At 41.0% G+C, this 26,101-nt stretch overlaps 1 protein-coding gene across 1 annotated transcript; it reads right to left on the bottom strand.

Annotated features, from left to right (window-relative positions):
• Positions 1 to 1,635: 1,635 nt before the first annotated feature.
• trim8b (tripartite motif containing 8b) lies at positions 1,636 to 25,149 on the bottom strand. The gene is made up of 5 exons (XM_057826057.1): positions 22,933 to 25,149; positions 13,202 to 13,297; positions 11,977 to 12,242; positions 11,771 to 11,886; positions 1,636 to 8,279 (listed from the first exon to the last, which is right to left on the bottom strand). Exons 1-5 carry the CDS (start codon positions 23,539 to 23,541, stop codon positions 7,642 to 7,644), a joined length of 1,725 nt encoding a protein of 574 aa, XP_057682040.1. The 5' UTR covers positions 23,542 to 25,149; the 3' UTR covers positions 1,636 to 7,641.
• Positions 25,150 to 26,101: the final 952 nt, after the last annotated feature.

The raw sequence follows: 26,101 nt of genomic DNA, 5'->3' as shown, positions 1-26,101 counted from the left end.
TTGGAGCCATTTCAAAGCAGCTGCAGGTCCCAAGAGCAACAGTGCAAACAATTGTTTGTAAGTATAAAGTGCATGGCACTGTTTTGTCACCGCCACGATCAGGAAGAAAACGCAAGCTATCACCTGCTGCTGAGAGAAAATTGGTCAGGAGGGTGAAGATTCAACCGAGAATCACCAAAAAGCAGATGTGCCAAGAATTAGAAGCTGCTGGAACACAGGTGTCAGTGTCCACAGTCAAGCGTGTTTTGCATCTCCATGGACTGAGAGGCTGCCGTGCAAGAAGGAAGCCCTTGCTCCAAAAGCGGCACCTTAAGGCTCGACTGAAGTTTGCTGCTGATCACATGGACAAAGATAAGACCTTCTGGAGGAAAGTTCTGTGGTCAGACGAAACAAAAATCGAGCTGTTTGGCCACAATGCCCAGCAATGTTTGGAGGAGAAAAGGTGAGGCCTTTAACCCCAAGTACACCATGCCTACAGTCAAGCACGGTGGTGGTAGTATTATGCTGTGGGGCTGTTTTGCTGCCAATGGAACTGGTGCTTTACAGAGAGTAAATGGGATCATGAAGGAGGAGGATTACCTTCAAATTCTTCAAGATACGTCATCAGCCCGAAGATTGGGTCTTGGGAGCAGTTGGGTGTTCCAACAGGACAATGACCCCAAACACACATCAAAAATGGTAATGGAATGGCTAAATCAGGCTAGAATTAAGGTTTTCGAAAGGCCTTCCCAAAGTCCTGACTTAAACCCCATTGAGAACTTATGGACAATGCTGAAGAAACAAGTCCATGTCAGAAAGCCATCAAATTTAACTGAACTGCACCAATTCTGTCAAGAGGAGTGGTCAAAGATTCAACCAGAAGCTTGCCAGAAGCTCGTGGATGGCTACCAAAAGCGCCTAATTGAAGTGAAAATGGCCAAGGGACATGTTACCAAATATTAGCGCTCTGTATGTATATTTTTGACCCAGAAGATTTGATCACTTTTTTCTGTTCACCCATAATAAAGTCATAAAAGAACCAAACTTCATGTTTTTTGTGACAAAGAAGTATCTGTTCCAATCACGCTATCAGAGAAAAATCAGAGTTGGAGAAATAACTGGAAACTCAAGAGAGCCATGACATTATGTTCTTCACAAGTGTATGTAAACTTTTGACCACAACTGTAAATATGTAAAGTGCTGTCACATTTGTAAATGAATGGCTTCTGGTTTTTTAAATGTAAATAAACCAATTTATTGTGATAAAACAACAAAATTGCAATAACTGCATTAACCATCAAAGTGAAGTCTAACTTTTAACTGGAGTCTTGAAACAAATCTGAATAATAAAAAACATTGCAATAAAATAATGCAAACGGGTTAAACTTGAGAGTAGCTGAGATTTGTCATGACAGAACATCGCTTCAATGATATCTGGCGCCATCTAGCGTCGTGAGTGGGTATAAATGTCTAGACCGCGAATATAAGACGACCCCCACTTTTTCAGTCTTATTTCAATGCAAAAAACACTGTCTTATATTAAGGCCAATACGGGTAATTATTTCAAGCTTTTTATCTGCGTTTGTTCTACATGATAAAATGTCTGAATGAGTGCCCGTCCGAGAATTTCTTGGTTAATCAACCAGACAGTAAAGCTTTTAATTTCTTTATTTGGAATTTTCCTCCAAACCACATCATGTCACTTTTCCATTTCTCAAAATATTTACAAAAAGATACTTTCAAGTTGTTATTTTTGTCCTTTCGCTTTTAAGTCGAGCGTCGTTAAATGCTTCTATTCAAAGAAGGATGACCAGTCTGTTTTCGTTCTTTTAGAAAAAATGGATGTCAATCATCATACACACTTTTTTAACTGCATACATTGTCTCTTCTTCTGAGTGCTTAAAAAAAATAAAAATAAACTTCCTTTGCACACTGCAAACAGGAAGCAAAGAGCAAGCGCGCACGCCTATGTGTGAGTGAGTGTGCTTATTGGGAGGAAGTGACATCGTCGCCCTGAAAGGAAGTGGGTTATTCAGCGCCGCTTGATTGGTTCGGCCTGTCCCGGCGCGCACCAAGTCTCTCGTTCAAAATGGAACTTTCCCGTGAAGTTGGTAAACAAAAAAACAAAAAGCGTCCAAGTGCATTATGGGAGTCCGGTGGAAGAGCGTAGGAAGCAGTAACAAGTGCCAAGACACAGGGAGGGGAAAAAATCCGTGACAACGTAAGGCAACTGACATCGGTAGACGCCAACCGGGTACACTTGTGGGAATTTCCCCGCTTCTTAAAAGTTCAATTCCATCTCTCGCTCTATAAATAAAAAATACATCATCCCTTCTCCTTCTCTTCCCGCCTTTTGAGTCTTTCAAAATGGCCACTCCGATTTTTTTTTTTTTAAAAGTCTTTTTTCCTTTTTGTCAAACGTACATTTTACGACACTGAAAAGAAAAGTCAAAATAAAGAGATCGACCCTGCCCCCGAATGTGTATACATTGTATTTTAGAGGTGTGGTTTGAATGTGTGTGTAGGCTATAACGGCTTTAAAGCAGTCTGGAGTCATCCCCTGCGTATTCGTGCTTCTCAGTCAAGTTTGTATTTGGGTCTTTTTTATTAATTTATGGGAAAGTAGTACATTAGAATCAAGTAAGTTTGCCGACAAGAGAGCGTTTCGAACAACTATCGTATTTTCATATTTTGGCTGCGACTTATACTCAGGTGTGACTTAAAGAAACAATTGGTAACTTTTCAGTTGGTCGATTTTAGCGATGCCGGTGGACAAAAGCGGTACTGTTTTGCCTTAAGGAAGACTGCGTTTCCCATGAGGATCAGAGCACACCCGCGTAGTGTCGTAAAATCATGGTCGCTTGCAGACAAATTAAACAACATTTCTGTTTCCAGCGACTGTGTTAAGGATGAAAAGTAATAAGTTGAGGCTAACCCCCGTGGTTCGGTTGGGGGCGTCGCGCCAGCAAGAGCTGGGCTAATGTTTATTTTGTACATCCTGGTAGCTGCCCTTTCATCTCCTTAGACAACTTTGGAGAGAAGGCGAGAACCAAAAGTGGTATTTGCCATGTGGCAAAATGGATTTTGCCATGTGGCATTTTTTTTTGTTGCCATATGGCGTTTTTTTTGCCATGTGGCAAAATTGATTTTGCCACATGGCATTTTTGTGGCAAATGTTGCATTTTTGTGGCAAATGTTGCATTTTTGTGGCAAAATGAATTTTGACAAGTGACATTTTTTTGGTATGTGGCAAAACTGATTTTGCCATGTGGCATTTTTTTTTGCCATATGGCGTTTTTATTGCCATGTGGCATTTTTTTTTTTGCCATGGGGCATTTTTTTGCCATGTGGCAACATTGATTCTGCCACGTGGCCTTTTTGTGGCAAATGTCGCATTTTTGTGGCAAAATGAATTTTGACATGTGACATTTTTTTTGGTATGTGGCAAAATGGATTTTGCCACGTGGATTTTGCCATGTGGCAAAATGGATTTTGCCACGTGGATTTTGCCATGTGGCAAAATGGATTTTGCAATGTGGCATTTTTTTTGCCATATGGTGTTTTTTTTTTTTTGCCATGTGGCAAAATTGATTTTGCCACGTGGCTTTTTTGTGGCAAAATGAATTTTGTCATGTCACATTTTCGTGGCAAAATGAATTTTGACAGGTGACTTTTTTTGGTATGTGGCAAAGCGGATTTTGCCATGTGGCAAAACGGATTTTGCCATACGGCATTTTTTTTTTCCCGTCATGTGTCATTTTTTCTTTGCCATGGGGCATTTTTTTTTTTTTTTTGCCATGTGGCAAAATTGATTTTGCCACATGCCATTTTTGTGGCAAAATGAATTTTGACAAGTGACATTTTTTTTTTGTATGTGGCAAAATGAATTTTGGAAAATATGGACTTGCATAGCCGTCAATGGCATAGCCTGACTTGGGTGCCAGTTTAATGTCAATGCGCTGTAATGCTAAGTGTATGGTCAAAAATCAGCCACACGTTTTTCTGCCATTTAAAATGGAAAATTTGGACGGGCATGGCCTTCAAAACTGCCGTATACCCCCTCAAAAATATGCAACAAACCAAAGTCCATTTTCCCCATGGCAACAAAAATGCCACATGTCAAAATCCATCTTGCCGCATGCCCCCCAAAAAAATGCCACATGGCAAAATCCATTTTGCCACATGGCAATTACCACTTTTGGTTCTCGGTTCTGCTGAAACTTTGTCTCTGTTGCTCTGCCATCTTTGCAGAGTTTGCGCAAAAGCGTTAGCACAGACTTAGGCTTTATAATGAACGGGGAAAGGGGGAAGTGACATATGCTTTGAAGCAGTGGTCCCCAACCACCGGGCACTGCGCATTTGATACCGGGCCACAGAGTAACAAAAAAATTGACTTCAATCTGGCCTGTGGCTGTAGACACGTTAATATCCCTGTCTACTCTATAGACTGATCCGAGTAAATATTTGTATAGGTTGCCATCTAGTGGTTGGCCGCAGCTTAGCACCAGTTAATGTAAACAGTAACTTTAGCTGCTGTTGACTGCGGGCGGCGACATCTTTGGACAGCTTTTTTTACGGGGAAAAAGGCCACCTGCTGAGCCAGAAGAGGAGCCTAGAAACCAAATCCATTCTGTATAATATGTGGCTAAAAGCTAGCAAACGAGGCAACAAAAGCAAATGCACTGAGAGAATCATCTCATGGCGAACTGTATTGCTAAAGCGAAGAAACCTTTCACGATTGGAGAAGAACTCATTATGTTTGCGACCACAGATATTTGCCGACAAGTTTTAGGAGCAGCCGCTGTTATAAAAAGGTTATTCAGTGTATGGTAAGTGAAATTTTCCCTGCACTTAATATTCATTTTTAGCCTTGCGGTGTTATATTTACTGTCATTTTCTGCCACACCATAGACTTCATAATTGTATTGACGATTCATTTCAGTCAGCCACTGCGCAATGCCTTCAAGAAGAGGGCTGTCCTACAGTCCACTTCAGTTATTCGCAGTGGGTTGCAGCAACAAATGCAGCGATTTAACGCCGGATTTAGAATAAAAGTACAAAAGCTGTACTGCATACAAACAGGAAGGATTGTCTCAGGAGGGATTTGTTCAAGGATTCAAGGTAATTATATTTTTCGTACCATGCATGCATTTTGAAACGTTGTGGAAAAAAATCAATGCAAAATGGATTTTGCCATGTGGCATTTTTTTTTTTTGCCATATGGCGTTTTTTTTTGCCATGTGGCAAAATTGATTTTGCCACGTGGCATTTATGTGGCAAATGTCGCATTTTCGTGGCAAAATGAATTTTGACAAGTAACATTTTTTTTGGTATGTGGCAAAATGAATTTTGACAAGTGACATATTTTTGGTATGTGGCAAAATGGATTTTGCCACGTGGGATTTTTTTTTTCATATGGTGTTTTTTTTTTTTTTTGCCATGTGGCATTTTTTTTTGCCATGTGGCTTTTTTGTGGCAAAAGGAATTTTGTCATGTCGCATTTTCGTGGCAAAATGAATTTTGACAGGTGACTTTTTTTGGTATTTGGCAAAATAGATTTTGCCATGTGGTTTTTTTTTTGCCATGTGGCAAAATGGATTTTGCCACAAAAATGCCACAAGTTGTGAAAAAAATCAACGTGAGAAATTAACCGCTATGGCATTGGCGTCATTCTTAGCATTTATTTTACATAAATATGGCGAACTGCCCGTTTGCTCTTTTAACAAAGAATTGAGACTGTTTTACGTTCAGATCTATAAAAAAATTTGGGGATTTAACCATTTATTCACAAGAATTTTCACCGGAAAAGCTCTGTTGTGATAAGGGGGCTGCCACAACGGCTAACAGACTAGCATCATTCTTCGACATATTGACGTAAAATAAATGCTGCCTGTTTTTTTGCTCTTTTAACAAATAATCGAGACGGTTTTACGTTCATATCTATAGAAAGTTCGGGGATTTAAGCATTTATTCACAAGAATTTTCACCGGAAAAGCTCTGTGTACATATGGCGGCCGCCACATTGACCAACAGTAGCATCGTTAAACGTTTTTTTGTTGTTGTTGCTTTTAACAAAGAATCGAGACTGTTTTACATCCATATCTATAAATAATTCAGGCAATTAAGCATTTATTCAAAAGAATTTCCACCGGAAAAGGTCTGTTTACATATGGCGGCCGCCTCATTGACTGACAGACTAGCATCATACTTCGACATATTTACGTAAAATAAATGCAAATTGCATTTTTTTTTTGTGCTTTTAACCAAGAATCGACTGTTTTACGTCCATATCTATAAAGAATTCAGGGATTTAGGCATTTATTCACAAGAATTTTCACTGGAAAACCTGTTTACAGATGGCAGCCGCCACAGACTAGCATTGTACTGACATATTTGCGTAAAATAAATGCTTAATGCACTTTTTTTTTTTGCTTTTAGCCAAGAATCCAGATTGTTTTACATCTATTTCTATAAAGAATTCAGGGATTTAAGCATTTATTCACAAGCATTTTCAACGAAAAAAAAACTTTGTGATTCCACTCATCAGCTTTGACGGCCACGCCAACAACGCAGGCCCTCTCTTAATCGGCCCAGCGCCCCGTCAATATCATTATGAAGTCTATGGCCACACATTGCCGGCCCGTGAAAAAAAAGCCCACATTACACTGGTCGTGGTGCAAAAAAGGTTGGTGACCACTGCTGTAAAGCAGTCAGCACATTTGTAGTTTTTCTTGTGTGGCAAAGTTGATTAGTGCCAGTGAAAGTGATACAGATCCTCTCATGACATAAAAGATAATTCAACTAGTTGTCAGTCGACATATCACAAATGTTAAAAAAAAAAATTCTATAAAGGTTGAAAAGTTACCTAGTGTTGCTTTAAGTCAGAGTAGAATATTAAAACTGAAGGGACAGTTTTTGTGATATTTTACAGTAAGAAAAATGGGATTAAAGCCAAGATTTCCAGGAAGTGGCTGGCTAATTATTACAAAAATTATGCCTTCCGTCTACATACGTGGACATGAATATTTGGGCTACAGGACCCCAAAATGTGATGTCTACATATGAAAATTGACTTTATAGCGCTTTTGCACCTTCAAGGCACTCAAAGCGCTTTGACACTACATCCTCATTTACCTACTGATGACGCGGTATCTTGCTCAAGGATACTTCGATAAGGTCACCAGGGCGAGGAATTCAACCCTCAACCTCTGGGTTGGGTACGACTACTCGATCACTGCGCCACGTATGTATGTAGACGCCTTATCGTGTTTTTTTTTTTAATTCCCAAAGATAGTCACTTGCCCTATAAAGGGCTAAACATTATTTTCAATTTTCATACTTGAATATTGAATGCAACCGTCTTTCAAATGGTCACTAGTTGTTGTCTGTCTTCTTAACAGAAAAACACACGTTTCTTGGATTTTATCACGGAAACTATGTCGCCCCCCCGAATCAAATTTGTAATCTTATTTGAGGGGTTAAGTGATGTATTTCAAATTCATTGACAGTGATAGATGTTCAATTCATTTTGACCGGCTGTTTGCTGCCATCTCTCACAGTCAAAATGGACTGGACGTTTATAGCCGTCAGTGGCATTGGATTATTATCTTTCACTGCCAAGTTTGCGAATAGCAGGGGATTTTGTTTGGCTGTGTGTGTGCGTTAACTGGTGACGTAGTGCTTTGCAGAGGTCTGCCCGTACAGCCCGTAGAAGTCGGTGTGTCTGTGCGACTGCGAGGCGTCGATCCAGTCGCGCATCGCTAAGCCCTGCATGGACGGCCCCCCGGAGGCCAGGCCGGGCGGCGGGGGGTAGTCCTGCGCGCTCACCCACGGGAAGGAGCCCGAGCGCGGGTACGGCGGGTGGCCGCGGTGGCCCGACACGGAGGGCACCCCGGAGCAGTAGCAGTTATCCATGGTGCACACCAGGATCTTGCGCCCGCCGTACGGCGGCAGCACGGCCTGCTGGGAGGAGTGCGAGGAGCCCCCGGTAGCGCCGCCTCCGCCTGGGGGGAAGTGCGAGGACCCGAAGTGGTGGTTGGCGCCGTCGGCGATGTGAGGCGGGCCGCACGGCTGATTGGTGGATTGACCCTCCCCGGAGGATGAGGAGGAGCCCAGGTAGGGCTGCTTGCTCGAGGAGGAAGAGGAAGATGTGGGGGCGTCTTTGAAACTCACCGCGCCACTCTTTCCGGAGTTTCCTTCCGGAAAAGCGGCGGAATGTTTGCGCTTCTCCGCTCCCGAGCTCTGGCCGCACGGGAAGGCTGGGACTGACTGCAGGAAGATGGCGGGAGGCGTGAGCGGCGCTGAAGGGAGACAAGAACACTTTTAACTAGGGTTGGGTAATCTCACAAAAACAATTTTATATAAAAAAAAAATAAAAATTTTAAACACAGGTAGGCCACGGGTTATGACGTACCTTACTTGCGTGCTTTTGAATTTACGACGCCCATTTTGTCTCCAGTCGGTTTTTTTTTAGTCACGGAAACAGTACATTATTTTTTACTTTAATACCGGTAATATGAACATTCTGCCCTTTGGCGAAACGTGTATTTGATTATAATGTTTAATTTTTGTTTAGTGATGCAAGCTTTTATTTTGACACAGGAAGCACTTCCGCACGCAAGGAGCGCATGTACACATGCACAATAACGTACTTACGCACACGCACCCACGAGAAAGAGAGCATTTGCTCCCACTAAGAAGTTGCGTAGCCAAGTGTGAGAGGGGGAAAGACTACAGTTTAGTTCGCTGTCTAGCTAGGACTTAGCTCCAACGTTATGGCGAGAACAGTAGAATAACGTATAATACATGTTTTTGGATGGTTATTTTGAGCGTTAGGGGTACTTAAAGGGTTAATTCTGCCTTTCATGGAAATTCGGGTTATGTTGCCAACGTAGGAACAGAACTCGTGGGTAACCCGAGGACTACCATTATTGTCCATTTGAATATGCACCATTCATTTTTTTTACCGCCATGGTATACCGTGGTATGAAAACCGCAACAAATTTCCGTCATACCGTCCCTAAGGAATTAGCTATTTTTTAGGTACCATAAATGCAGGGAGAAATCCCTCGCTTGCAGCTGCCCCCACTGGTTGTTGCTAAGTGTCAGTGAGTCAGCTGAGCTACACGATGGCTGGAGGAGGTGAAACTCCTCAACTTTTTCCCCCCATAGAAGAAAACGAAACCGCTGGTATAGGAATACTTCGGCTACATAAAAGTTAAAGACAGCCGCGGCTTAGAGGAGGCGGGCCAACCAACATGTAAAACATGTTTGCGGAGGGTGGCTGCTGAGGAAACAATATCTTCAAAAATGATTTCGCATCTATATAAAAGTAAAGGTGAGTAAACACTATCATTAGTAACCGTTAATTAGTTAACTACTGTGTGTTTAGTGTCTCTAGCGGTGATAAAACGTGTGTTTCTTCTCTCTGGCAACTGTGTTGAGAAAGAGTGTGTATAATGTAAACATGATACGAGTCATACACACGTGCTTTTTATGGAAAATAATTCAATTCTTTCTGTTCTGATGATATTAATGTTAAACTGTGGGTTTACCCTCACCTAAAGGACTGCATTTATTTTATTTTGAATATTTTTTATTTTTCTTTTTATTTTAACTTTATACTTATGTTCCAATTTGTTAATGTTTTAAAAAATAAAAATCCTGTTCAATGGAAAAGTTTATTTGTATTTTTTTAATACCCAGATAACTCAAAGTAACACATTTTAGAGCTGTAATTGCAATACCGTGATATTTTTGCTTAAGGTTATCATACCGTCAGAATCTCGTAACGGCTCATGCCTATAATATTTCTTTGAAAAAAAAACAAAAAAAGGGGGAGAAAGTTAGTTGCGCCTTGTCTTTCAGTTGTCCAGCCGTAGGTTCAAGTCGTGTTAATTGGAAAAAGTCCCTAGTGTTTTGCTAAGTCCTGTGGCCGTCTATCAGAGGTGAGTGCAAGAACCGTCTTGTACTGTTTAGCCTTTATTGTTGTTGTTTTTGAGATGTCACTAGTTAGCGCCGAGCGCTATGCTAATTAGCGACTTGTATTTCCATGTCAAGTTGTTCGTTGTTTGGTGGTGTACAAAAGTTATTCCAGATGCAGAATGTGCAAAACCAGAATTAAGTACAGCGGTAACACTACAAACATGCGAAATAGTACAGAAATCTGTGAAAACAAAGTATATTGGTTAAAAGACGTCTTATTTCTAAGGACATTTTGTTTTGAAAAAATAAATGTGGAATTCATTCCACCAGTGGAAAATTTTATTGTATGGTTGAGAGAAATAAGTACTGCTGTTAGAAACAGCTAATGTTTTTGCACCTTCTTGTGAAAAAGAGCATCTTGTTTTGTATAGGCATGTTGAGAAATAAGTAGTGTCTTTAAAATGGTTAATGATTTTGCACTTTGTGTAAAAAAAAAAAAAAAAAAAAAAAAAAAAAAAAAAAAAAAAACAGTTTAAAAGGCAGCTTTTTGTTGTATGGGCATGTTTCCATCGTTCCTGTTGAATCATTAGGATATTTTAAATAAATAATGCACATAAATTTGTTTGGCTTCTTTATTATTTACAAATGTACGATGCATCGATGATCGTTGATAATCGCCAATGCCGTGATCATCGTTCAATAATCGAATCGTAGCCCCCTGAATCGTAATCGAATCGAATCGTGGGGTGCCTAAGATGGCACACCCCTACAATATACTAGGGGTGTGCCATCTTAGGCACATGAACGATGATCACGGTATTGACGATGATCATGGTTATCACGATTATCGATGCATCATACATTACTAATTAATAAAGTAGACAAACAATTTTTTGTCCATTATATATTTAAAATATCCTAATGATTCAACAGGAAGGATGGAAACATGCCCATACAACAAAAAGCTGCCCTTAAGCTGCTTTTTTATTTATTTATTTTTACAAGAAAGTGCAAAAACATTAGCCATTTTAAAGGAAGTACTTGTTTCTCTCAACAAAACAATCAAATTCACACAGGTGGACTGAACTGCACATTTTCTGGAAACAAAGTGAATTTAGAAATAGGACTTCTTTTCACCAATATACCTTGTTTTCGCAGATTTCTGTACTATTTTGCATGTTTGTAGTGTTACCGCTGTACTTAATCATGGTTTTAAACGTTCTGCACATGAAATACATGTTAGCGAATTAGCTTAGCACTCGGCGCTAACTATTAACACCTCAAAAACAACAACAATGAAGGCTAAACAGTACAAGAGGGTTCGTGTACTCACCTCTTATAGACGCACACGGGTCTTAGCAACACACTCAGGACATTTTTCAATTGAAATGACTTGAAATTACAGCTGGACATCTGAAAGACTTTGAGCAACTATCTATCTCTCTTCCCCTCTCGCTCTAAAAAATAACTGTGCGGTCGCAGTCTTTTGAAAAGGAGTAAATCTATCACTCAGTTACAGACGGTGTGCGTGCATCCGTTAAAGGTGTCCGGCCGGCAGACGTGTCTTGAATTTCATTTCGCTACGAGCGGCTGTCATAAAGTTATGTGGGAAAATCATCGTTTTTTAACCTTTATGAATCGTAATCGAATCGTCACATGTCGAATCTCCTCTAGAATTTTGTAGTTTAATGCACAGTATAATTTTCCTATGTGTCTTTAGTTTTACAATTTTTCCTAACTGGGGTGTAATAAACAAGATGAAAACAATAAATGTTGGACTCGTTTTGAGGGACTGCTCATTATCTGTCAATTTGTAGTTAGCCTAAATATCGCTCTGTGTCTACCGATCAAACCGATGAGTTTGTACCTTCCAGCATTCTCTTCAAACTCTTCTCCCGCTTGGAAATCTCTGAGAGGAAAAGCTTGGCGTTTAGACTGCCGACCTTGTAGGGGGGCAGAGTGTTGCCCATACAAGCCTGAGACCTAAGAGACATTCCAGGATGAGACCCCGAGGACAAAAAAAAAAAAAAAAAAAAAAGACTAGCAGTAGAAGGGTTTAGGACCGCCACGTACCTATCGATAAGGATCTTGACATGCTTGGTGTTCTTCATGAATCCGAGCTCCTCGGTCTTGCCAAACGCCCTGTTGATGGAACTCAGCAGCTTGCCCGCCTCGTGCCGGTGCTCGCCCAGCGCCAGGACTTGGGCGGCGTTCTCCTGGCAGAAACGCGCCTGGGCCCGCTCCAGCGCCTCCAGCGTGCGGCCCAGGTCCTCCTCCAAGAGCTGGTGCATGTGCTGATACTGCAGGCGCACGTCCTCTTTCAGCTCCAGCACACGGTCCTTGCGACAGAGGAGGAGGGATTCAACGTGTGAATGTTGACGCAATATGGAGGCCAAATCGCAGTTCAGTCAGAAAGCATTAACAATGACACATTTTTGTTTTATTGTTACAAAACAGACAAATTCATGTCAACTAGTTTCACTTAATTGGTCAGAAAATTAACATTTATTTATGGTGGCCTCAAGCATATCCATGGTTTGGGACACAGAGACTCCCTTATTCATGGGTGAATATTTTTAACTAAAAATAATACATTCTGGGGGCAGGCAGAAATTTTGAGGGTTTGAAAAGTTGTGTTTTTATTTCCTCAATGCATTCCACATTGTGAATTATTCTCAATTTTTTTCGCATTTGCAGTCACAAATCAATTTTCTTGCCAGTTATGGGGTTTAAATTAGGGAATTTCATCATTACTTTTAATTGTTGATGTACATTTTTAATTATGATTACTCATTTGCTGTTATTTGAATTCTATTGTATGTCTATAATGCCCTTAGTAATATAGATCTTGTAAATAAACTTGACTAGGATTAATATACATTTACTTGTGCCAGTAGGGTAAAGTGACAAAAAATGAACATCTTAGTTCTTGATTAAACATAGCATTTATATAGACGCAAAAATACAGTATAAAAGAAAAAAAATTAAAAAAGGGCGAAAGCTACTTTAAAATATGCACTTTGGCTAAATAAAAGGTATGCGAAAAGCTGTCATAACAGTTGGCAGTGAAGGGTGTGACCTTACAGACAACAGCTCCGAATAAATGAAATGACATGTGCCTGAGCTCTAGTTCACTGCTAAGGTTAGTGAACACTTGAATATAAAGTGTTTCCTTCCCGATTTTGTTCTATATTTTGAACGAACAGATTTTAAGGGAATGAATGAATTGAACCCATTTGGGAACAAGGCTGTAACCGACTCAAATGTGTTCAGTATGAAGCATTTTATACTCGCATACCTCCACCACGCACTTATCCGAGTCCAGCTTGCATAGCTGCTCCTCAATTTCCTGCACGCGCTCCTCCACGCGCTCCTCCTGTCTCAGTAGGCTTTGCTGCGAGATGAGAGAAGACGACAGAAGAAAGAAGGTCTTTAACCGCTGCAACATTGCCCCTTCCTCCATGCAAGCTTAGTTGGTCCCCATCCGACAAACACAATCCCCCGCAGGCGGGGAGGGCCGTGCTGTCATGGCAACCAGCAGCTATTTTGTGTTTGCATAAGGAGTGTGTGTTGGGGGTTTGAGTTGATAAATGAAGCAACATAAGCAGGCAGGAAAAGCTCTCCTCCGCATTAGCGGCCAGCTGAAAACATGGCCGTGTTTTAACAATGAAAGTCATAATGCGAAGCGAGGATGATGGAATGCTTTTCATTACTGCTCGCTGTGTAGGGTGGCGGCCATCATCGACAACTGCTTCATAGCGATTGTGTTAATCACAGACACTTGCATCGCAGGCGCAAATATGACCAAGCATGACGTGAACGTTCTGTCCATTTCTATTGTGCATGTTAATACATCTATTAGCAACTGACCCATAGGTAGATTTGTCAGGACTGGCAGTATTCCAGTTAAGGCAAATATCCTTTTTTTCCTAGACATTCAGAATTATCAGCTTACAAGCACTAGTCGTAAAGTGTCTTAAATCAACTGACATTAGTGCTGCAACGATTAATCGATTAGCTCAAATATTCGATAAAAAAAGATTCGAATTAAATTTTGCTGCCTCGAGTATTCGTCTAATTAAGGTGGCGTTGTAATGGTTTGTTTTTGATGGTGTTTGCATTTAGTTTTATTGATTTGGGTGGATACACTGGCCTCTAGTCGGCCTAATTTTACATGGCCAAGTCCAACTGCTCCCTGTTAAGATCAACATAAGCTAGGTTTTTGTTAGAGTTAATGTTTTTTAATGCATTCGTAATTTAGTTTTAAGGAATAATTAGCTACTTTTTGTGGGAATATGAGTTGGAACCATTTGTTAAGAGCTTTGTATATAAAAAAGGTTAGTATTTTATTTTATTTTGCTATGCAAGTTAGCCGATTGTTCTTTTGTTGTACATATGTAGTTTTTTTTTTTTTTAAACGAAGTTTGAGGCCCAGCTCAGGTATTTTAATTTTTTCATATTTATCCGATTACTCGATTATTCAAACTCGTTCATTGATTAATCGACTACTAAAATAATCAATAGCTGCAGCCCTAGTGTGTTATCAAGCGTAATGACATTTTTAGGTCAGAAATAAGATTTCTTTTTTTATAAGATCGAGAAGTTTTTGAGTGAAAACAGTAAAAAAGTTTTCTAGTCACTTCAGAGATGAAATTGTTGGCTGTTTTCAACAATGTACATAGAAAATAAAGACATTGATTGACTGAAAACGGTTCAATATTCGAGGAAATGTCTTGTTTCCTCGTGTATATTTATAATTGCCCCTTTTTAACTAAAAAAAATGTTTTATCCGATTACTCGAATTTTCAGTCGAATACTCGATGACTAAAATAGTCGATAGCTGCAGCCCTAATTGACATATGCCTATTCACACGACATCATCGCATACAGAGTACGTAAAGGGCAAATTGGCATCCTTTCCGCATTCCGCTGAAGCCCGCAAACCAGTGTTGTTTTTTGGTAGCCCTTTTAATTTTCGTCTCAGTCTTAAGTGTTTTGGACCTATACAGTACTTATTATAATGTCTTTTTTTTTTAGTCTTTTCAAAATGCGTTCGTCTTCATCTAGTTTTAGTCGACAATCAAAATGTTTTCATCTGTATAAAAGGATTCCAACAATTTCGAACGAACATTGACAGACGAGCACACAATTGTAGAGTCTACAAGTACATCACCATCTTTGTGATAATCCACACTCAGCAGGAAAACAGTACATTATTTCAATTAATGAAACTCAACTGGACACAATGAACTGTATGTGAAAAGTTTTCCAAGAATTTAAGACAACACTCACCATGCTAAACGCTAATGCTATGCTAACGCTACAAGTTACAGTTAGTGTGTGATGACCACTCAGTACAGACGTTTAAAGGCTAAAGCAACATGTAATATCTAGCCAAGATAAAACTTACCAAGCAGCACCTGACACGTGTTTCACAAAAGGAGTCAGGAGTGGACACACACTTACTCACCCGCCATTGAGTAAGCGTGTGTGCAACGATATGTGCTAACTCCATACGATGAGAAAATGTCACATTGAGAACTTTTGACAGAAACTGTGGCAAATTTTCATCTCATTCTCGTCTCGTCAGTAGTCTCCCAAGACATGTTTTTAGATTGTCGTCATGAATTGTTGGCAAAATATTTTAGTCATCGTTGAAGAAAACACTGCCGCAAACTAGTAACTTTTCGCTGTCACCCCAGGAGGAAGCCTCTTCTGAAGACTGTACACAAAAAAAAAACGCACACAGTTTGCTGAAGACATGTCAACAAAGCACATGGATTACTGGAACCATGTCCTATGGTCTGATGAGACGGGCGGGCTTTCTTGTGTACCGTCTTCAGAAGAGGCTTCCTCCTGGGGTGACAGCCATGCACACCAATTTGAAGTAGAGTGCAGCATATGATCTGAGCACTAACAGGCTGACCCCCCACCTCTTCAATCTCTGCAGCAATACTGACAGCACTCCTGTAACGAGTCACATGACATTTTGGAGGGAAAATGACCAGCAGTACTCAATTTGAACATTTAGGGATGTACGTAGTTTCTAAGGCCAGGTTCGTACTAAAGGTCTTAATGCACGAATCTGATTTTTTTGTGTTTTTCCGACTCGAGTGAGGCACTAACTTGACGGTCTGAACGTGACAAGTCGCATAAAACTGGACCATTTCAAATCCGTTCTGGGTCACTTTTGTAGGTAGTCAAATCCGATCTGGGCGGTCTGTACTGTCAAGTCTCCCAAATATGAATTCATGCGGCAATTACGTTATCAAAGAGTGAGAAAGACGCTACGGTAGCAGCGCAGCTGTACGTTATTAGCACCTAGCTTGCATTGAACCCGGCTTCTGGGGAAGGGCCGGGCTTGACAAAGGTCATAAAAAAATTAAAATGGGTTGAGGATAAGCCTGAGAATGATCGGTTTTCTCTCTGCTCTATATGAGCAATATTTCAACATGGCTTACACGGCCGAGAGTCGGAGCAAACTGCCCGTATGTGTGTGTGACATGCACGGACAGAGCGTGCATGGTATTGATCGACAAACTTTGAATATAAGCCTAAACGGGGATTATTTATGTCAGTTATTTGTGTCCTCTTTTTGAAAAGCAAAATATGATATCCCTGGAATGACGGATGACAGCCAGGCCCAGCATGTCTTGCCATTTGTTTTGATGCTCCTGCGGGTCTTCTTGCTCAGCGCGTGTCGGTCTGCGAATTAGTGCGCATGCGTAATACTTGAATGGTCTCAATGGACAAAGGCAGTCTGAACGGGCACGCCAAAAAAATAGATAGGACAAAAAAATTGGATTTGTGCATTAAGACCTGTAGTATGAACCTAGCCTAAGGGGTGTACTCACTTTTGTTGCCAGGTCTCTAGATATTAATGGCTATATTTTGAGTTATTTTGAGGGGAAAATAAATTAACTATTATATAAGCTGCACACAGGCTACTTTTCATTGTGTCAAAGTGTCATTTTGTCAGTGTTGTCCCATGAAAAGATATACTTAAATATCTGCAGAAATGCAAGGGGTGTACTCACTTTTGTGATACACTGTATATTAATTTCATCCAAAGCCCTTGAATCGAAACGTGCAAGACTTGTAATATTGGATCATTGTCCAAAGACTCAACATCGTATCATCCTTAAATTGGTGATTTAGAACCTTTGTATGTTCATGGCCTTGCAATTGCATACCCGGATTACCCAATTTCGAAAGGGTTATTGGCTGCACGTAAACACGGCCAGTGATGTGCTCGACACCCCAATTAATCGGTCAGGCTTGCAAACATCCCACACTATTTGTAAACAGAACTCATCATTAAAATGTGGAATGAAATCAAACACATAGCGGTTCAACAGAAAAGGACAAAATCTTGTGGCCATTTCCACTTGATCTAGATTTGAGCAAACAATCCCCCCTACAGCCACAATGCGCTTTCAGCTAAATGGTCACATCAGCACACAAACCTGGCTCTGTGTTGACTGACACCATCTTTATATTTTCGCTACCTGTAGCAAGCTAGCATGCTAACAACAATCCATTTCAGAGCGTGGCGAGTCCACCGTAGCTAAAAAAGCACCCCGGTAAACATTGGCCGCTCGCTCTGAGCAAACAGCTGATTTTATCATCGCTTCTCTGGCTGGAAACCACTGGCCTAGATTTTGCACACACACACATGAACGGTTGCCATGTTACATGAAGGACTGTGACCTGGTTGTGCTGATTGATTGAGTCGGGCTGCGAGCAGAAAAAAAACAGCGGGGTTGAAGGAGAAGAAGCTTTGCGGAGCGAGGTTGCAGCTATGGATACATAGGGCAGGGGAAGGGTGAGTGGTGGGGGTCAAGGGGGGGTTGGGAGGGCCCCTCTTTAGCTGTCATTTCACCATAGTGTCTTTTCCATCATGAGCAGGAGGCCACGGGGAAGGTCTCACCACGCCTCGAGATGCGGGGAGGTGAAATGGTTGCGTGGGCTAATGGAATGGAATTACAAGGGGGGTGGGGGGGGGGGGGGGTTGCGAGGACTTGAAATCATATTAAAGGGAGAGACAACGCCTTTATCATGTGAATCTCAGTGGAAAGAATATTATTTAATCAATTCACAAAACACTAAATATTTCAGATGTTTAACAGTGGGACAACAAACAGTCAGTAGTTCCAGGAAGTGGCTGCCTAACATGAGGGCAGACATTTTATCAATGTCAATACCATTTCATCAATCAAAAGCAAGTGTATATGGGTGTAACTCACAGATGTGAAACCCAAGGCCCGGGGGCCAGATCCGGCCAGCTACATCATTTTGCATGGCCAATGAAAGAAGCATTTGCATCGATACCATGTTCCCGTTAAAATGAAATTTCCGCAGTCTTCAATGAAAGCTCAAGGACTACAAAAATCTGAATACTAGGTAGTCCTCGGGTTACGAACGGGTTCAGTTTCCAAGCTGGCGACGCAACCAGAGTTTCAATATAAATAGGAATTAACCCTTTAAGTACCTCTAAAGCTCAAAATAACCATCCAAAAAGTCCAAAAGTTCAGTGCCTCTACATACGAAGTGAATTCGTCCCAGGACCTTGTTTGTAAGTCGAAATAGTCCTATGTTGAGCAGGAATTTGTCATAAGAATACATTGTAATTCCATTAATTTGTTCCACAGCCTGAAAACCTACACTAAATCCATAACACTGGTACTATTACAAATGGCAATTACATACAGTGGGGAGAACAAGTATTTGATACAGTCAATGGGAAAACCCAATGGCAGTGTATCAAATACTTGTTCTCCCCTCTGTATACCCAAAAAATATATATATTAATAAAAATCGGAATATAAATAATAATTCCTGTAATAACGTAACGAAACGTGTTCTAATGTGGCGGACGTGTTTTAGTGCTTCACCTGAACGCACCGCATGGCTGATGTGACAGAGTGGAAAAGGTGCAGTTGAGATTTTACTTTCTCTTAATGTTTTGTTGTTGGCGTTAACTTCGGCGGACAGTAGGTGTGTTGTGTTGCACAAGTTTTGAAATAAGTGATTAAAAACCTGACAAAGTCGGGCATTTCCTTGGCGATGTTACCACAATAATAATTGTCACTAACTTATAATGACTGGCGAACGGTGGTCGGAGGAGGACCATGTAGATCGTAGACATTCTACAGCTGTATTGTCAAAGTCAGTTCACGGATGCGCACCCCACGCTCATATTTTTCTATCATTTGCATCTTCATTTCAATGGTAGGCATCACCTTTTCCTTGTTTCACCACCTGTATCAACCTTTTTGAAACCTGTGTTGATTTCTCTCACAAGAAAATCCGCCGTCCGTCTGCAGTGCTGTCATGTCGTCGTATTGTGAGCATGTTGTCGGATGTAGGAACGAATGGCAAATCCAATTTTTCGTTGGATGTCGAAAAGATCGTGTGTCGAAGTGATCGTTTGTCGAGGTACTGTATTTCGTTTAATGATGGAGGATACACTGCCCTCTGGTGGCAGCGCGGGGTCTGGCTGGACTGTCACCTTGTATGACTTGAGGAGCAGACAGATGTCTGACGTGGATAAAGGATAGCTGCGCTCTGGTTTGGCCCACATCAGGCTGTAAGTTGTTTCAGCTAATAAACGTTTGGATTGGAATTTGTAATTAGGTTTAAAGCTACAGTTTGTGGAGTTATGTGTGAGCGATTTGCTATGAGAATTGTAAATACGTTAGCATTTGAAGCATTTAGGCTAACGAACTTTTGCTAGGCAAAATAGGCTAATCTACTAAATTTATATATTGATCAGAGTAGATGAACAGTTGTTTTGTGTACAGTGTTTTATTGTTAAAATGCGTCTTTTTGAACTTAATTGTACATATTTAACAGCTTTAAAAATGGTCAAAAGTAAAAAGCTTCAAAAAGCACAACTGCCTTGTTTGCAGTCTGTAAAGCTGAACAACTTCACGTTTTAGTGAGGACAAACACGTTACATTAACAAAGTAAAAATATAAGATACTGTGAGGTACAATAAGGTACTGTTTATAAGACTAAAAAAAATGACTGGTAAAAATATTGTGGACATGACTCCGACGTCTTGAAGTCAAAATCGTGTAAGTCGAGTACGTCATAACCTGAGCACTACCTGTAGTTACTGTAGTTTTGTTAGTTTTTAAAAAGAAATGCAAATTAATATCTACAAATAAAATTCCTTTTTAGCAAGAAAAGCTATTTGTATTTAAAAAAGCAAATATGGAAAAACAATAAAAATGTATATAAATTTGAAAAATAATGTATGCTGTGTAGGATAAAAGTATCAAAACAATTCCACTATTTAAAACGGTATTAGTGGTCAATTAATCACGCCAACCTAGTTGGCAGACATAATGGCCCTCTAAAGGAAACCATCACCATTTATGTCACAAATTTGCTGCGCTTGTAAGTGGTGTCATATTTTGTGTTTGAACATTGCTTTCTCCATTATCAAAGGTCTAGGAAATGCGTCATTTGCATATTTAAATACTTTGAGCAACAGTCTTTCCTGAAAAGGTCATTCATACTCTATGTTGTCTTTCCCTTTAATCTACTGGACGCCATTGACGGCGGTAGAGGTCTAATCCATTTGAACTGGGAAGGCTGCAAGCGAATAATCTACTGCCGTCAATGGCACTGAAACATTCAATTCTCTGCAAGCCCTCACTGCTTAATATAAATTGCATACTGAATATGTAAATATATGTTAAGCAGACCCCATGACTATCTAAATGAATGCAGTGTAAATATTCAGTCTTAAATAATTCAGCAGATTCTAATTAGCCAGCATCCAGACCATTAATAATGTAGGGAAAAGATGGCAAAGGATTTTTTCCCCCCCAGAGTTCAAATGGGCAACCACACCCCTGACCGTCCCCCCTCTCCGACACCCGTGCTCACCTCCCGCTGAGTCATAGCGACAGGAAGTATGAGGCGTCATGACGGTATTGACACCTAAAGCCGGTGTCATGAGTCACGTTTCCCCCTCTGACTAATCCACCCACGTTTGGTACTAACACACCCCTTAGAAAAATGTAGTTGCGTGAAAGGGGGACTCAAAACGGCAGGAAACCGTCTTCTCATTTAAAAATAAAAATAAAAAAAATAAATCCACACAATCGAATGACGAATCACCGTAATCCCTGGCTGGCGATCCCTGAGCGAGGATGCACCTGTGCCGGGGAGATAAGACCACCCCTCCTCCTCCTCCATAGTGAGGGTCTCTCATTGTCCCCTCCACCCGCAGCTCCCCTCTCTGTCGCTGCATTGTGGGGCATTCCGACAGATGAGAAGGACGACTGCAGAGGCGTGCTGGATGCATATTTACGCCTTTGAGCAACTAAAATGTGACCATTTCAAGGTGCTGGTTGAAATGAGTTTGTTAGGGTTTGGATGGGTGTAACAATACATCAATTGGTTACGCAATGACCCAATCAAATTGATCGATAAGCAAAACATGGATAATATCGTAGCTTTTAGATATGCCGTTTTGTCAAAAAAAAAAAATCAAAATTATAATATGAAAGTCTGAAATGTCACTAGCAAACTTGTCAAAAATGTTAAAATTGCTTTCTTTAATGGCTGCAACTAACAATTATTTTCATAATCGATTAAACAAACGTTTAATCGGATAAATGTCACGTCTTTCAATTACCTTCACAATTTCCCATGATGTTCTTTTCGGAATGTTGTAAATAGCAATGAAGACAAAATAGATAACTATTTCCTTCAACTGTATCCATTATCAAATTCGTTAGCAACTAATCTATTAATCGATTAGTTGTTGCAGCTTTATTAAGAAGCTAATTTAGACCGCAAGATGTCCGAAAATTGGCATAAATGTGAATTGTTTTCCAAAGTAAGAGCAGATTTTTGTTCATGTCGTACTTCGACTTAACAGAAATATAATGAAGAAATCTGCTATAATTTCAAGACTTTAGACAAGTTTAAGTTGAACAAGGTCCTAAACGATTAATCGGTTATTAAAATAGTTGTCGGTTAATTTGCTAATCGATTAGTTGTCGATTAATCGATTAATTGTTGCACCTCTACCTTACTGCTTCAGTTGAAATGAAACTGTTCTAAATATGTACTAGGTACTATGTACTAACGATAATTTTGGTAGTCGATTAACTAGTTAGATCAAATAATCGAGTAATCGAAAAAGGAACGTAAAAAATTAAAATACCTGAGATGACCCTCAAACGCTATAAAAAAATAAATGAGGATCGAAGTACAACAAAAGAACAATAACTTACATAGCAAAAGTCTGCTAACTTAAATGCTATAAAATGCATTTTTTTCTTTAATGCTCTGAACAAATGGTTCAAACACATATTCCCACAAAAAATGGCTTAATATACCTATAAACTAAATGGCGAATGCATTAAAAAAAAAATTAGCTCAAACAAAAACTTTGCTTATGTTGGTCTAACAGGGAGCAGCTTGATTCAGCCATGTGAAACGAGTTATCATGTTCATTGTTACCACTAGAAGCCAGTGTATCCACCCAAATCAGTAAAACTAAATGCAAACACTTACAAAACAAACCATTACATCGCCACTTTAATTAAACGAATACTCAAAGCAGCAAATTTGTATCTTTTTCCTAATCGAATTACTCGAGGTAATCGAAAAATTATTGCAGCACTAATGTGTACATCACACATCATTAAGTCCCTAGAACGAAATTGCAATCGAGAATCGAATCGTAATCAGACTTTGTAATATCGGCAAATATGCGATCTTTGTCCTAAAGAATCTATATCAAATTATATAATTATTTATTGGTGATTTACACTCCTATTAGAATGCCTTTTTTTCCCATCCACTGATTGGTCGAGTGCAGTGATTTAAATTTATTCATTTGAATATCATTGATGGTGATAGACCTCCAGTTCAACCTAATCGATGCCACTCTCCCAACCAGTTCAAATGGATTGGATGTCTATTGCCGTCAATGGTATTGAAACATGATCATTCACCACAAAACCTTTAGAAAACACTGCAGTCAGCATGTGCGTGTCTTACTCTGATGTCATTGCGTCGCAGCTCCACATCGGCGACGGCGTGCCCGTGGCTAGGGTGGCAGCGGGCAAAGCAGCAGTACTGGCACACGGCGGTCTGCTCTGCCTCGCAGTGGTAAAGCCGGTATTCATCGTGCTGCGGGCACGTCCACGCCTTGACCGCCTCGGCCTCCACCAAGAGGTGCCCGAGTGCTGAGCAAGGCTGCTGCAGGTGCGTCTGCACGTGAGACTGGCAGCAGGGCGCGTTACAACGCAGGCACACCTTGACAGCGGGCAATGGGGGGCCGCGCCGGCACAAGATGCACTGGGGCGGTGGAACAGGAGACTTCTCCACACTGAGGGCGTTGTACTTCTCCACGATGTTGGACAACTTGTGGTTCTTCTCCAGGCTGGGCTTGGGGCTGTACGCGTGGTTGCACTCGGGGCAGCGGGCCAGCGTGGAGTCCTTGGCCCAGGCCTCGCTTATGCACACTCGGCAAAAGTTGTGCTTGCAGGGCAGCTGGATGGGCTCGGAGAAGACGTGAAGGCAGATGGGGCAGATGAGCTCCTCCTCGAAGCAATTCTTCCACGTCTCAGCCATGTCGGAAGCCATGATAGGGGCACGGGCAGGCATACAACAACGCCTCCTGGTATCAGTCTGAAAGTCGACCCTCCCTACCAGAAAAAAAACCTGACAGTGACACCCTGACTTGATAGTTATTGCTGCAGGAACTTCCGGAAAACTGACCAGAGAACACACACTCACACAGTGACGTTACAAGATTACTGTAAACGGTGACACACACACAGAGGACTTGTTTGTGTGTGGCCTACAGGAAGTAAGAGCCTGCAGGTAAAACCTTGGAATCCAAACAAGGCACAGATAACTCAGCCAGGGGCAGCCCAATATGCAAATGGGCACAGGACCTCCTGCACGTGCACTGACAGCTGCCTGGGGGTTGATTCATTAACCTGCTCCCAAACCCTGATTAACAACGCTTCTTTTTCTTATTAAAAACCTGACTCTGGACCTTTTCCCAGTCAATGTCTCAAAAAAAAAAAAAAAAAAAAAAAAAAAAAAAAAAAGCTAAAACGGATCAACACGATTGGTTCGTCTCTGTTCGGTTAAACTCACAGAGGCCGTGAACGCAACACGGATCCACAACCGGCTCGGATTAATAACGCCTCCGTTTCGTTTTGACGTGAAAACGCCATTTCCATGAGATGAATAATAATCCACACTAGCACACATACAAGGCCGCGGCTCTGTGGCACTTTCCACTCGAAAACAAAAGGGCCTGTTAATCGTATTAGATGGGGGGAAAAAATCATAAAATCATAGCCGGGCCGTCGCTTTGGATGCGGTTTTACTGCATAGTTATCGCTTTTTAAAGGCTCCGATCGAAGCTGCTGAACAAAAGAGCTTTTATTTAGCTTAAGGATCCGCAGGAATGTTGCTCACTTCGACACTCATCGATCGAATAAACCCCCCACCCATAAGAAAATTACAATTATGATTCTATTTCAATCTTGCGTCGACGTGCTGCTTATTCGCCTGCTCTCGCCCCCGCCGTCGACCAACAACATATTTAATCGACTTATCTCGACAAAAATCGTGGGGGAGAAAAAAGGCGAAGCGACTCACCTCACCATTTTGTAGCACAGGTACACATTATAAAGCGCACAATCGTCACAAACGCGGCCCTTGATTGCGTACAACAAAGACATTCTTTTCTTTATGATATATTATTAACTATTTCACGCTTAGAATATAAAAATATGAAGGTATTAAAAAGGGACGTCTCTTCGCTGTCCTTGTTAGACGTGTTAGCTGCTGTCATCAGCCATCTTGTTATTAAAAAAACACAGGATATCCACGGTGGAAAAGGTTGGAGGTCGTATCGCCGACGTTTCCCGTCTTTTAAATCGACATTAAAGACGAAACGGAAGCCAAAAGGCAATTTTCGCTGTGGTTGAACGTCACTCTTCTCTTTGAGTACAAAAGTCCACAGTCCTGACGTGCTTGTTATTTATTCACGGCCCATATAAGGTAACCAGGTCCGTTGGAAAAGTCCACTATTCCTGATTTATAAAAATCCGTCCAGCACTGGTGCCTTTGGGAAGACAAAAAAGATAATTTGAGGTCTTCTCATACTTCTTTAATGGCCTCCTTTTCTTCCTGTGCCTCACTCCGCTTCAGCCAGGCTGTCGACAGAGGAGGAATGCGGGTGAGCTGGACGCTTCCTTCGGTTAGAGTCAACGCAGGCGAGCGGCGGAACTCTACTTCCGGATTTTCAAAATAATATCAAAACTAGGATCATTTTACAAAATAAAGCAAATCCTAATTTTCTTTACTGTTACCAAGTATGGATGACAGCAAGGGCGTAGGGTATATTTACAGGGGCGTTATCGGGGGGGGGGCAGAGGTGGGCAGTGCCCACCCACGGACTCGCTTTGCCCACCCAAAGAAAACTGGATGTAGTACTAACGGCAGTCTTGTCAACGCGTATGGTATCCCATTCATATAGACCCCACTCACCAACGTCACACAATGACGTGTCGCTGTATCCGGCCACCATATTGTCCGTCATTGTTTATCCGTATTCTCAAAGGTTTCAATTTGTCGTGCAATTTATACTGCAATTCATGAAAGCCCCGGTGCTTTCAGACGCTGTAAACTCATTGGATGCGTTGCATAAAAGGCGTTATGTGGAAAAGCTTCAGTCGATCCATTCGCCAGATCCATATTTGATGCCTAAATCGATATTTTTCGACCCGCTGTCTTCGCCCTCTCTGCCTGACATCTGCTACCCTGATATCTACAACTATCTTGTCCACACAAAATCAGCCTATTCTCACAAAAGTTTGAAAAACTTTAAGAGCAGCACTCTAAGCAACATTACCCCGTGTGACCCTTTACTTCCAATTTTCTAAAATGGCGACAATCTACAGTGCCTTGCAAAAGTATTCGGCCCCCTTGAACCTTGCAACCTTTCGCCACATTTCAGGCTTCAAACAGAAAGATATAAAATTTTAATTTTTTGTCAAGAATCAACAACAAGTGGGACACAATCGTGAAGTGGAACAAAATTTATTGGATAATTTAAACTTTTTTAACAAATAAAAAACTGAAAAGTGGGGCGTGCAATATTATTCGGCCCCCTTGCGTTAATACTTTGTAGTGCCACCTTTTG

The sequence above is a fragment of the Corythoichthys intestinalis genome, chromosome 21 (genome assembly GCF_030265065.1).
Source record: "Corythoichthys intestinalis isolate RoL2023-P3 chromosome 21, ASM3026506v1, whole genome shotgun sequence".
Taxonomy (NCBI): domain Eukaryota; kingdom Metazoa; phylum Chordata; class Actinopteri; order Syngnathiformes; family Syngnathidae; genus Corythoichthys; species Corythoichthys intestinalis.
Note: the sequence above shows the minus strand (reverse complement) of the source record. Positions and strands in the feature narration are given on the sequence as shown.

Bases quoted from the DNA above. Each gene is read 5' to 3' on its own strand.
- trim8b (XM_057826057.1), bottom strand. From the start codon at position 23,541: ATGCCTGCCCGTGCCCCTATCATGGCTTCCGACATGGCTGAGACGTGG. The intron at 12,243-13,201 runs GTATGCGAGTAT...CTCTGTCGCAAG, and splicing joins CGGATAAGTGCGTGGTGGAG to GACCGTGTGCTGGAGCTGAA. The intron at 8,280-11,770 runs GTACAAACTCAT...GTCTCCCTTCAG, and splicing joins TTTGAAGAGAATGCTGGAAG to CGCCGCTCACGCCTCCCGCC.